Source organism: Anarrhichthys ocellatus, unplaced genomic scaffold, assembly GCF_004355925.1.
Source record: "Anarrhichthys ocellatus isolate YVR2014 unplaced genomic scaffold, GSC_Weel_1.0 scaffold2, whole genome shotgun sequence".
NCBI classification, from domain to species: domain Eukaryota; kingdom Metazoa; phylum Chordata; class Actinopteri; order Perciformes; family Anarhichadidae; genus Anarrhichthys; species Anarrhichthys ocellatus.
This window is the reverse complement of record NW_022280032.1, coordinates 3,345,630-3,356,932: the sequence shown is the minus strand read 5'-3', so window position 1 is coordinate 3,356,932 and position 11,303 is coordinate 3,345,630. Positions and strand designations below refer to the sequence as shown.

General features: G+C 43.0%; 1 protein-coding gene across 12 annotated transcripts in view; it reads right to left on the bottom strand.

Annotated features, from left to right (window-relative positions):
• Window positions 1–11,303, bottom strand: part of LOC116392982 (unconventional myosin-IXAa-like) — a 130,571-nt gene that overhangs the window by 37,262 nt on the left and 82,006 nt on the right. For all 12 annotated transcript variants that reach the window (XM_031864869.1, XM_031864885.1, XM_031864889.1 and 9 more), the window contains 2 exons: window positions 5,928–6,017; window positions 386–502 (listed from right to left, as the gene is read on the bottom strand). In XM_031864869.1, coding sequence (XP_031720729.1) covers window positions 386–502; window positions 5,928–6,017 — 207 coding nt within the window. The remainder of the gene's footprint in view (window positions 1–385; window positions 503–5,927; window positions 6,018–11,303) is intronic.

Genomic DNA, 11,303 nt, shown 5'->3' with positions numbered 1-11,303 from the left:
ACACACACACACACACACACACACACACACACACACACACACACACAGTGGAATCTTGATATCACACCACTCCCTGCCTCTGGGAGTGGAGGAAGCCAGAAAGCAGAGAAATCTAGTCTGGACAGACAGAGAGCAGCAGGATGGGGAGAACGAGTCCGACAAATGAAGGTGAGGAAAGACAAAACAAACAAAGAGAAGACATGAACGGGACAAAGGGACGTGTGTTGATTTAGGAGGTAAATATTTCTCCTCCAGACTGTTTGCATGTTTGCAATTTTTGGAGTGACTTTCATGATTGGCCCTCAAAGGGCCCCCTGCTGGCTCCAGATATGTCTTTAAATTATTTTTGAGCACGTACATTAAGTGTGTGTGTCTTCAGTCCTACCTTTGACTTGTCCTCCAGGTCCTTGTTGTTGAGCAGGGCATGGTTGGTCCTGAACACAATCCAGTCAAACAGCGCGCTGTACAGTGACTTGGCCATGGAGTCCCTCACCGTGCCCGCCTACACACACACACACACACACACACACACACACACACACACACAGAGAGAACACATTAGTTTCTTCCTGATCAAAAACATATGGATTTTTAAATTCTGAACAGGAGCCAATACTGTTTTATCCCTCTCACTCTCAGCCTTACTGAAGAACACTGACTCTCAGCTGCTGCTTGACCATTTTCATTTCACTGAGGTGGTTAGGAACACTTATGCAACCAGTTAAACACTTCCTAACCTACTTTGTTAACCTATTTATTTTCGTTGTACTTTATTGAGTGCTGCTCTTTTTCTTCAACAGCATAATGGTAAGTCATTCTGCAGATTGGTTGACCGTTATTGAAGGTGGCTTCCGACTTCACTGCATCAAACCCAAACACCTGCCAACTGCAGCAGCTTCTGGTCAGAGCAACGAGACGAACGCAACATTAACGTCCCCTCTGTCTTCTCTGGGACTGGACCAGTGTCATATTAAACGTGTGAAGTGGGCGGAGAAGAGGTCTAATGGTCTGCTCTCACGGGGAGAAGCTGAGCTAGCCTGGCTTTGTCTAAAGAAAAAAAACTCTTTATCAGCATCTCCACATTTTACGAGTTATGTAGCGAAGATGCAAGTGTTTTATTACCTTTGGTCAGAGCCAAGCTAGCTGTTTCCCTTTGCTTTCAGCCTTGATGCTAAGCTAAGCTAATCATCCAGCTGACTCTTCCTTCACAGTTAGCGTAACTTAACAGACATTAGAGTGGTATCGGGTACAAACAACACGAGTGTAGCACCAAGCTGGTAAAATGAGTACATGAGAACAGTCAACCGGCATTAATCTCTCTCAAGAAGGAATCATTGGAACAACAGTATGAGCTCAAGTACCATACATGCAAACAGTCTGATAGCAACTATGCAACTGTAATTTAGAGATGGGAAACGCCAGGCTGGTATCATTACATTGTTCAAGGTTTATAACAACAGCCACTTTGTATTTAGAGGGTAAACACAGGGTTGGTGTTAAAGCTCCCACACTGCTCACAACTCTGAGTTACTGTTCTTCAGGTTGGGAGTCTTGCTGTGTGAAGTGCTGTTATATTTGAGGTGTTTTCAGTCAGGAGCCAGAGCCTTAAGTGCCTCCACACCGGCAGATCACTATTTGGACAACTCTCTTTATGGATCACTTTTGATCCATAAAAAACAGCTCTGCCAAGAGGAGTCATTATTACGCCTCAATCAGCCAAAGAGCAACTATAGGCTTTCTCCTTAGACATGATGAAAGGCATGCTAAGCTAACATAAGCAGAATTAAATGGAGACTTGGAACACGTTCTTTGGCAGCAAGACGTGTTATGACTGAATGAGGAGTGGAACAAGGCAAAAGGAATCTGCTTCAACTAGGTCAAACATTTTCATGGCAGGAACACCCGAAATAGTCATGTGCATTACAACAGAGACCCCAATTTAGAAAGACTAAGTGGATCTTATCCCCGTAGATCCACTTGGATCGAAGCGTAGAGTTACATAAATCCAGGAATTCCTTCGCTACAGTGAAATTGGAGCCATTCTTTTTTAGTTCTGATGTTGTCCCCATTGATGGCTATTTCCACCAGTTGCAGAAATCCAACCAGAGCTTGGTAGGCCAGGATTAAGAATGGGGACACTATCTCCATAAACTCATGAAATACAGTGACAGAAAAATGGCAACAGGTATAGATGATATCGAAACAGCTGAACAAGAATAAGAGAAGTGAAAACAAAATGGCACCTCAGTTGGATTATTGAACTGTGATCATCGAAAGCGTCTCGCAGTTTGAAATCCCCCTTTTGAATGTTGTACTATAAAGACTGTAAGATGAACATACGACTTGTCCAACTCAAGGACAGCAGATTTTGTCCCTCATCACTTTTATTGATTTGGATTTGAGAATGGATCTCTTAATGGCCAGTACGAGCAGAAGAAATGATTACATCCATCAAAACTTTTGCAATGTTCATATGGGCACCTGATTATTGGTTTAAGACAGACTTTTTTAACGTATCTTTTAATTGATTTGGTTGAATAAAGACTAAATTGAAGCTAAATTTGCCAGAGGAAGTTGGTCTAAAGCTCGCTAAAACAATGATCAAAAACAGGCACACCGACTCAAACTACGACATTAAAACTGATCAAAAAGTCTTAAATCAGTCATGAAAATATCCCTCTCTTTCAGAGGCCTTTGTGGGTCACTGTGAACCCGGTCAACCTCAGAAACATCGCCTGCTGAGGCCACATCAAGCCAACAGCCGCGATGAAGCAGAACTGTGCATTTTAAAAGCGGCCTCTTCACTCTTGCATTATTGATTGTTTATGGTATTTTTAGCAAGCAGGATTGTGACGTCCCCGCTCCCACAAAGTTATGCAAGATTGTTATGAATAATACAACATTTGATGAGAAGAATCCCATTTTAAATGCTTCAGCAGGAACTCAGGGGATTGGCAGGAGAGATGTGAACATCTGACATGCTCACCGAGCACGAATCATCTCTGTGTTTGCCATCTGATTGAATTATTCAACACAATGGGACCAGTTAAGAACTAGGAGGGAACATGGCTGGAAGCAAATGAGATGAAAATATTTAGCTGGAGGGCCACCCAAGAAACGGACCATAAGAATTAGCAGGACTCTATCACAGACATGTGTAACGGTGGCCCTTGAACCAGGTCTCAGTGATTATACGGTTCTGCTCGGGGGGGAAAGTTGTTGTTCTCTTTGGTTACATTTCTTTCTCCTGAAAACCACAGGAGGTGTGAAGCAGCAGCATGAGCTCACGCTGCACGTGGCCCGCTAGCTTCCTCGCTGCAGGGTGTTTTTGTGTGTGCGTGTGTGTTTCACCGCAATATGCCAACCTGCATGTGCTTCTAATTTGTATTTATGGAGTTGTTGTTTTTGTCTATCAGTGTACATACATTACAGACATTTTACAACCCCTCAGCAAAGGGGGATTACCTCTACACTCTCACTTTGAGGCTTCAACACCTTTGAAAGAGTTTCTAATAGGATGCAGAACCTTTTATATGAATGAGCACCTGATTCCCCCCCCCCCCCTCTCCATCACTTCCCCTCCCCCATGTCTGTTTTTTAAATAGGAAGGAGGAAGTGGTAGAGTCATTATCTGGAGCCACGTCAAAAATGTTGCAGTCAGACATCACACCTTATCTTGACAGACACACATTCGCCCAATCATGATGTCGCAGATGCAGATGTCACCTGAATTAAACTCAGCGAAACCACAGAGGTCAAGATTATTAACACCCAGCATGACTAAAAAAACCTGCCTGCAAGCTGGAGTTCCCCTTCATTTTACAATATATGTTTTCAATGATTGCTTGTTTGGTTACGTGAGGTTAATCTCTGGTAGACATTTGGTTTGTACAGACTCCTGGTCACAATATTACACCATATGTTGTTGCTGACTTCATCAGTATTCCCAGTTTTATTTCGCTCTCCTTTCAGTCTCAATGTGCTGTGAACTAGGTCTTAAAATCTGACTTTTTATATAACAACACTAAGATTGTACAGCCTGAGCCAACAACATGGCCTGTTGTCTTGAAAAAGAATCATGGGAAAAGAATCAAAGGCTGGATTCAAAAGTAAAACGTTGCACCTTTGGCCACAAAGGCACTTCTGAAAGATTCTGACCTCCTCAGAAGCTGCAAAGCACAGTTTCCCTGCTTGAATAGAAAAATTACTTTTACTCTCATTATTACTGTGCAGCTCATGAATGCGTCCCACCTGACTCAACCACAATGCATCCAATGAGTTTTATGGATCTTACTGGCTGAAGTTGGGGAAATACCAGCCTCTACTCTGCAGCACAGTGAGGTTCAGCAGGTCACACACTCAGCCGTGGGTGGATGGGACAGCTGCACCCCTTTCTCAACCTTTCTCATCATCTCAAGAAGGAACAACTTGTTTCTTAGAAGAACCGGCAACGTTTGCCAGGTTCTTTTTTTTCTTTTCCACATTTCCTTTGTATAAAAACAGGCGTGTTATGGATTCTGCAGGTGGCCTCGACTCGCTCCCACGGCCCTTGTTTCTGCTGCCTCTAAATGACCAAAAACGCCGTTATTGCAGGATTTATGTCGGGAGAGAGATACACTAAGGCACTAAGACTCTGGGGATGTCTCGTTATGCTATTCTATGATTCGATGATTTTTCATTACGGGACATTCATAGATTGAAAGGTCGCTGCCTCACTCTCTCCAGGCCTTTCTACATCCATTCGCCTCTCGCTCCTTTAAAAATGAGGCCATCTTGCAAAGGACAGGAGGGAACTTCCAAGGCGTGAAACCAGGAGCTGCAGGACAGGGTTTTATCAAAGCTGTAGTCCATGATTAAGTTTCTGATCACACCGCCTGGGCCTCTGTCTCCCAGCTCGTCGAGAAAAAGGGAACTCGCTGTATGTGTTTCAAACATGTGTGACAGTCAGGGAAAGAGACACAGAGACAAACAGAGACAGACTCTGGATCTGGCTTTTGGCCTCTGTACTGTATATTCCAGTGGAGGCTGCACATTCCTGAGACCAGACCACATGCCTGGAGGGATGGGGGTGTGTGTGTGTGAGAGAGCGGGAGCAACCATTGTTGGATCAGAAGGGTGGGAGGTGGAGCCGAAGCAGCGTAACAGACTATCTATGTGTAGCGTTTCCTTCCTCAGACAAAAATTCTTTGCTAAACCATCAAAGGTTTTGGGGATGGAGAGATTGAAAAAAACAATATAATGAATCTTAATATTTACAAGCACAATGACCGACATCAGAGCAGTCTATCTAGGTCAACCGAGGCATCCTGGAGGTAAATCCAGAGGGCTGTGTGGACCGGGTTAAGTCGCCCTGTTCCCTTGACTCGACAGGAAACAGGAAGTTGCAGAGGAAGAGACGTCTATCAAAAGAGCCTCAGAGAGAAGCGGTGGGGGCTGGAGGGGAAGTGCCCCAACAAACTCCCCAGACAAGCACACACACACAAACACAGAATCTCCCCGACAGCTGACACGCTTCATAACAAAACATTTGGCCACAATATGCTTTCTTGAGACTGACTGGAATTTACTGAAGACACGCCCCTCCTGCCACACTCACACAGGCCCTGCTGACCTTAAGTAGCGAACGATAAAGACGTGTTAAAATAACTCCGAATGTTCATCACTGCCACTTGGTCACTAAGAATATGAGACGCATTATTGTCAATGCATTGTTGTGTTTGGTGCCAAATCTAATGGACTATAAAAACAATCTGAATTAATTGTGTGGTGGCAGTAAGGGACCAGACATACTCACAGGGGGGGTTTACTGGCAATAGGTCATTATTTTTAGAAGGTCAGATGAAGTCTATGTGTTTGAGACTGAGATGAGTGGGTGTCACATTCTGATATGGTGCTGTACGTGGATGTTGCGGGTATAGAAATGTCACCTCAGCGAGTTTGTAGGGTACGATGAGCCTCTCTCCCACGGTCACCGTTTTCCTGGTTGTCAGTGCCTCCAGCAGCATCTCCTCTTTGACCTGAAGAGGACAAAAAAAACAAAAAACAAACAAGGATGAGGTCAAGATCAGGGTTTGGTGTCACTTTAGAGGTCTTATGTGATGTTGAAGGGATGTGTTGTTAAAGATGTGACCTATTAGAGAACACGGAATGCGTACAGCATCAGGGATTTAAAAAATGAACTTGTATGGGACCCCTGATCATAGCAAGAGTTAAGGGACATCGTGGCTTTTATTTGACAGTTCAAATTGAGAAAGTAATTAGAATAGTAAAAGCGACAATATGCAGCAGTGGTACAGTCCAATAATCTCCAAGGACATACTTATATTAAAGGGGTTCTCCAGAAATGTAATATAGCACTTCCATAAATCTGGAGGACTCACAGGAGACGGATGAAATAAAAGAAGGATTAAAGATTAGGCAGCAGAGGCCGAGATATCAAGCCTTTTAGTTCTTTGTATGGGTCAGGCTCCAACGAACGCAGAATCCTATATTACCCATAATGCAACAGACCTTTTTGTTAGAGCATCCCAGCCTGATAAATGCCCACACATTATAAACGACATACTCCAACTGCCCCCAACCCTGCAATGCTTTCTTTTAAATATGTAGATTATTTGAGCCAAAACAGAGATTATTCCAAAAAAGCTGCCTCCAGACTCTATAGAACTCTTTTCACAGAATAAATGTGGCTGTTTGATGTCAATATATTTTCTCGATCTGGTTGTTTTTGTCATGAATACTTTCACACAGAACTGAAATATTACAGGACGAAAAAGCAGAATAATGTTTTTGCGGAATGAGAATGATTTTTCTGAGCTTTCACAATAAAAGCATCAACTAATTACAATGAGCAATAAGAACGTACACTATATTGTACAACACAGAGGCTCAGTGGTGCAAACCAACAAAGCAAACTTTATTACTCCTTTCAACCTCGACAAAGACAGCCCATACCAGATCCACTTGTTCTGTTCTAACCTTTCACAATAAAAGCCCTAGACATTTACATTTAGACGGCGGGGGGAACTCAATAAAATGTCTTACAGTAGCTTGACATATGCTGCTCTGGGTCAGTAGGACCCTGGTAGTTGGTGCTTTGCCTGTGAGAATCTGTTAAAACCCTTTAATGCCGGTATGAATTGTTTTGATGCGAAATATTCACAGGAGAGTATTTCGCCCCCCTTTTTTAATCTACAGCATAAGAAGTTTCTCAATTGAGTTTCCAGAAAACATCCTCTATTACAATATACATTTCAATAGCAACAGAAGATTGTATCCATATCACTCATCCCTAACCAACCCTTACACCTACTAAACTGATAATGACTCGGATGCCTCTAACAAACACAGCTGGCCGAGATTAGCACGTAAACACTACACATACAGCACAATGCTATGTGTTGAGTTCACACCGACTCTAAACTTGGCCCGTGACAAACCATTGATGACAGGGCCACACTGGGAGAAGCAGATGTCACCACACACACACACACAGACACACACTTCTCCTCCATCCACAGGGATTATGGGAGTGAGCCGAACAGCTGCTGCTGAGACCACTTGTGTGTGTGTGTGTGTGTGTGTGTGTGTGTGTGTGTGTGTGTGTGTGTAGGTGTGTGCGTGTGTGTGAATACATGTGACAGCATGTCTTTATGTGATTGCCTGATGTCTTCATGTACAAAAGTCAAGGGTGTTAATGTTATAGCTAATACCATTATGGATCTAGGTTTGTCAACTGGCTCCTTCGTAAAGGCTTTGACATGAACACAGAAGCGTGTGTGTGTGTGTTTGAGAGTGTGTCGGTGTGTGTAATGGGTGGTGGCATAATCAGACTTCATTTCACACTGCCTGGTAATCCCTCGACTAAGAGCAAAGCCTATTCTGCAGCCTGGTGATTGGTCTTTAGCCGGTACATTTCCATGTATTAGTCTCTTGGTAACAGGCTTGCTGCTCCGTCTATGATCACAGCTCTAATACCATAATACACACAAGTTTGTAAGCACTGGTTTGGGGTCAGTGATTCTGTTTTCAAATTAAGCATTTTTTTCGTATCCTGGGACTTGAAGACCTCGAGTCTGATTCTCAGCAAATCTTAAGCTCTGACAGATGCTCCTTTCTCTGTTTGTAAAAGCAAACAACAAAACACCAACGTTGATCGATCCTTAGCACCACCTCTTTCCTTTAATGCACCAATCACAGCTTTGCTTTGCATGAACTTGGACATCAGTCATCTCGTATGCTACAAACAACAAAGACACTTTGAAGAAGGTCAAAAGACGTATTTGAGTCTTAGACCTCACAGTCAGCTCAACATCAGCAGCATCGCTTTCTTTTGAAAAGTAACATTATAATATATGTTTTCAATTTAAAGTTGGCCTACTGTGGGGAACTTTAACTGGTTGTGAACAGCCTCAATTTAATACTGATGCCTCTGTATGACCTATGTAAGTAAACGAGACCGTCAGCGAGAAGATTGGCTGTTTCTATAGACTTATTCTTCATGCTTGTCATCATTGCCACCGGGTCAGATTCTGGCCAAATAAGATGAAATCATGCAGAAACTCCAGCTCAGACTCCGGCGAGGCGTCCGGCAGCGACCAACCCAGATCCGGCTTTGGAGCCACCTTCGACCTGCAGACGGAGCTCCAGCAGGAGGCGGAGAGCTCCACACCTGGCAGCAGCATCTCCTCCAGGAGCAGAGCTTCGCCTCGCTGCTCCGCCGGTCCCCACTGGGAGTCAACACCGACACCGCTGCTGGAGGCCCAGGCCTCATCGCTGGGAACCAGATCCAGGACTGAGCAGGGCAGACTCTCAGACTCGGCTGCACGGATTCTGGTAATCGGAAATACTACCACTTTTGGAACCTCCAAAAGTTCCTCGTAGGAGCTTTAGGTAGCGGCCACCTTAGTTATCCAACATTTACGGTATAGACATCGCCATATTGTTGACCAAAACGTGTCCGACATAGCAACTGCAACTAAAGGTGGAATTGATGGGTGCTTAGAATTAATCAATAGGGTTGTTAGTTGTTCTCACTCACAACCACTGCCTTCATATTTAGTTGTTGCAGTCAACAGCCAACAGGTTTAAATAGTCAATAATGCAAGAAGCACTTACTATACTTTCTTTACTTCTAAATAAAACCAGAAGACACAGTGGAAACCAATAAATTAGAAATTAAATATTCATGAGATAAATGTCCTAGAAGCCTGGGATTATTCTATAAATTAGGAAACTTGCCCTATCTTTAAAAAAGGTCTTAAGTAAAACAGCACAGTATGGTTACTGATAAGGAATATAAAACAGAAATCTGACAGGATTTTATCAAAATGTATCAAGAACGTAAATGTCAAGATTGTGATAAATTAATAACATTTTTGGACTGCATTGGCCTCATGTGTTTCAAGATACTGCTTTTAGCTTTGAAATACAATCAACAAATTCCGGCTTTAGTGGGATTTGTTCTCACAGTGAGCTACTTTCTCTGGACCGATTACCAGTTTGCACAGGAATGTTTCTGGTTAGCTCAAATCACTCGACTCCACAGCTCAGAGGATCCCGTCTGTCAGCCGTCCGTCAGCTCCTACGAGCTGTACTTCCTCTTCCATTTCCACAGGAAACAGGAAGTCCCGTCCACTTTCAAACCCATTCATTCATCAGTCCACACTCGTGCCAATCAGTTGTCCTCCTCAGAGCCGGCTCCAGTGTACCGCCGCCATAGAGAGAGAAGTAGTTCTCATCCCATCTCGTCTGAAATGTTATTTTACAAATCAAAGTGAAGCACAGAGAGACTACAACATTGGTTATTCATGTAAATTAAGAAAACTCCAGGAGCCAGTGTGTGCACTTCAGATGAGCTTTCCCTTGAAAAAATGTCAGCGTCGCTTAACTCACATGAAACCGCATTTAAGAAACCTCGACAACCTGTTTCAACCATTTAGCAGATTCTCTTAAGCAAAGGGTCTAAAGTCATGTATTGCAAATAAAACATAAGTGCTTCAAGCAAATTAAATTAGAAACAAAATCTAAAGGTACTTACTTTGTAAATTATAACAAATAAATGTTTTTTCTGTCAAGTTACAATTAAATGGAAGGCAACATTTGACCTTTTTAGCCAATTTACCGGTAATTTTCACCATGAAATGTCAAAAAATTTGATAATTATTTCCTGTAAAGCACATTTTCTTAACATTGGCTGCATGCAACAAACAAAACCATCACATATTTTCATAATCATCCCACGCTCCATTACACATTAAATAACACTGATTTCCTGTTGGTTCCCACCAAAGAAAAAATTTAAAAAATGTTGCAGAAGAAATGTTGCCACATTAAAGAGGGACAAAGAGGAACTCTCTGTTTGTTTGGTTTCATTAAGCTGTGTTTAGGTTTTTCCTCCTTTCTTCCTCGTCCCTTTAACAATGTTTTCTATGTCCCTGGGGACAAATATAGCCAATGCACCAACGAACAGACATCCAAATAAACTTGAACTTAAAACACTAACCCTGAGCATGTGGCCAACATGTGGCTGAGCTCACGTCACTGCCCCTCTGGAGACTCAAAGAGACCGTGTCCTATGTTAAAGGGGAACCCTGGCAGGCTCTCCACAGTCATAACATCCCCGCTGTGCTGTTGACAGGAGTCTCCAGCACACTTCGGACATTGTTTTTGTCAGCGACTCAATGAGCACATCCGGCTAATCGTTGAAGTTTGTAACAGGGAAGTGCCACCATCCCTCCATCCCAAGGTAAATCAGAGCAGCATGTGGATGTTTGAGCTGTCCTCATAGTGCACACTGACGAGTGTGTGTGTGTGTGTGGTCTGCACTCAGTGTCAAGAATGAAGTCAAATTCAGCACATCATAAATTTGTAAACGCTGCGTGGCACGTTAACCCGCACCAGGAAATGTTTTTCCATGTCTCTCATCATCATCATGTGGACGACTGAGAGTCCGAAGCAGTCTAAACCTACAGACCTGACTGATTAGTGTATGTCGGATAACTACTGCAGTGTCTAGATTGAGGTCAGCAAAATATAAAGTGTGCATAGATTAAAGCCTCAAGAACTGTTTCAGTTTAGTTTTTGTTTGTGTAATAATACAACAACAAAAAATATGACAAAGAACCAGCATGAGACTGCTGCCAACGCACAGACAGTGTTGTCTATCAAAAGGTTTTACTTCTCCAGTTTGACCATAATATTGTTGGTGAAACGAGAAGACTTATTGCAGAGAGAAAGTGCCGCCATTTAGCAAACTAATCTGCTCGCATGTATGCCCCCCCGACAAGAAACGCTTGTGTATA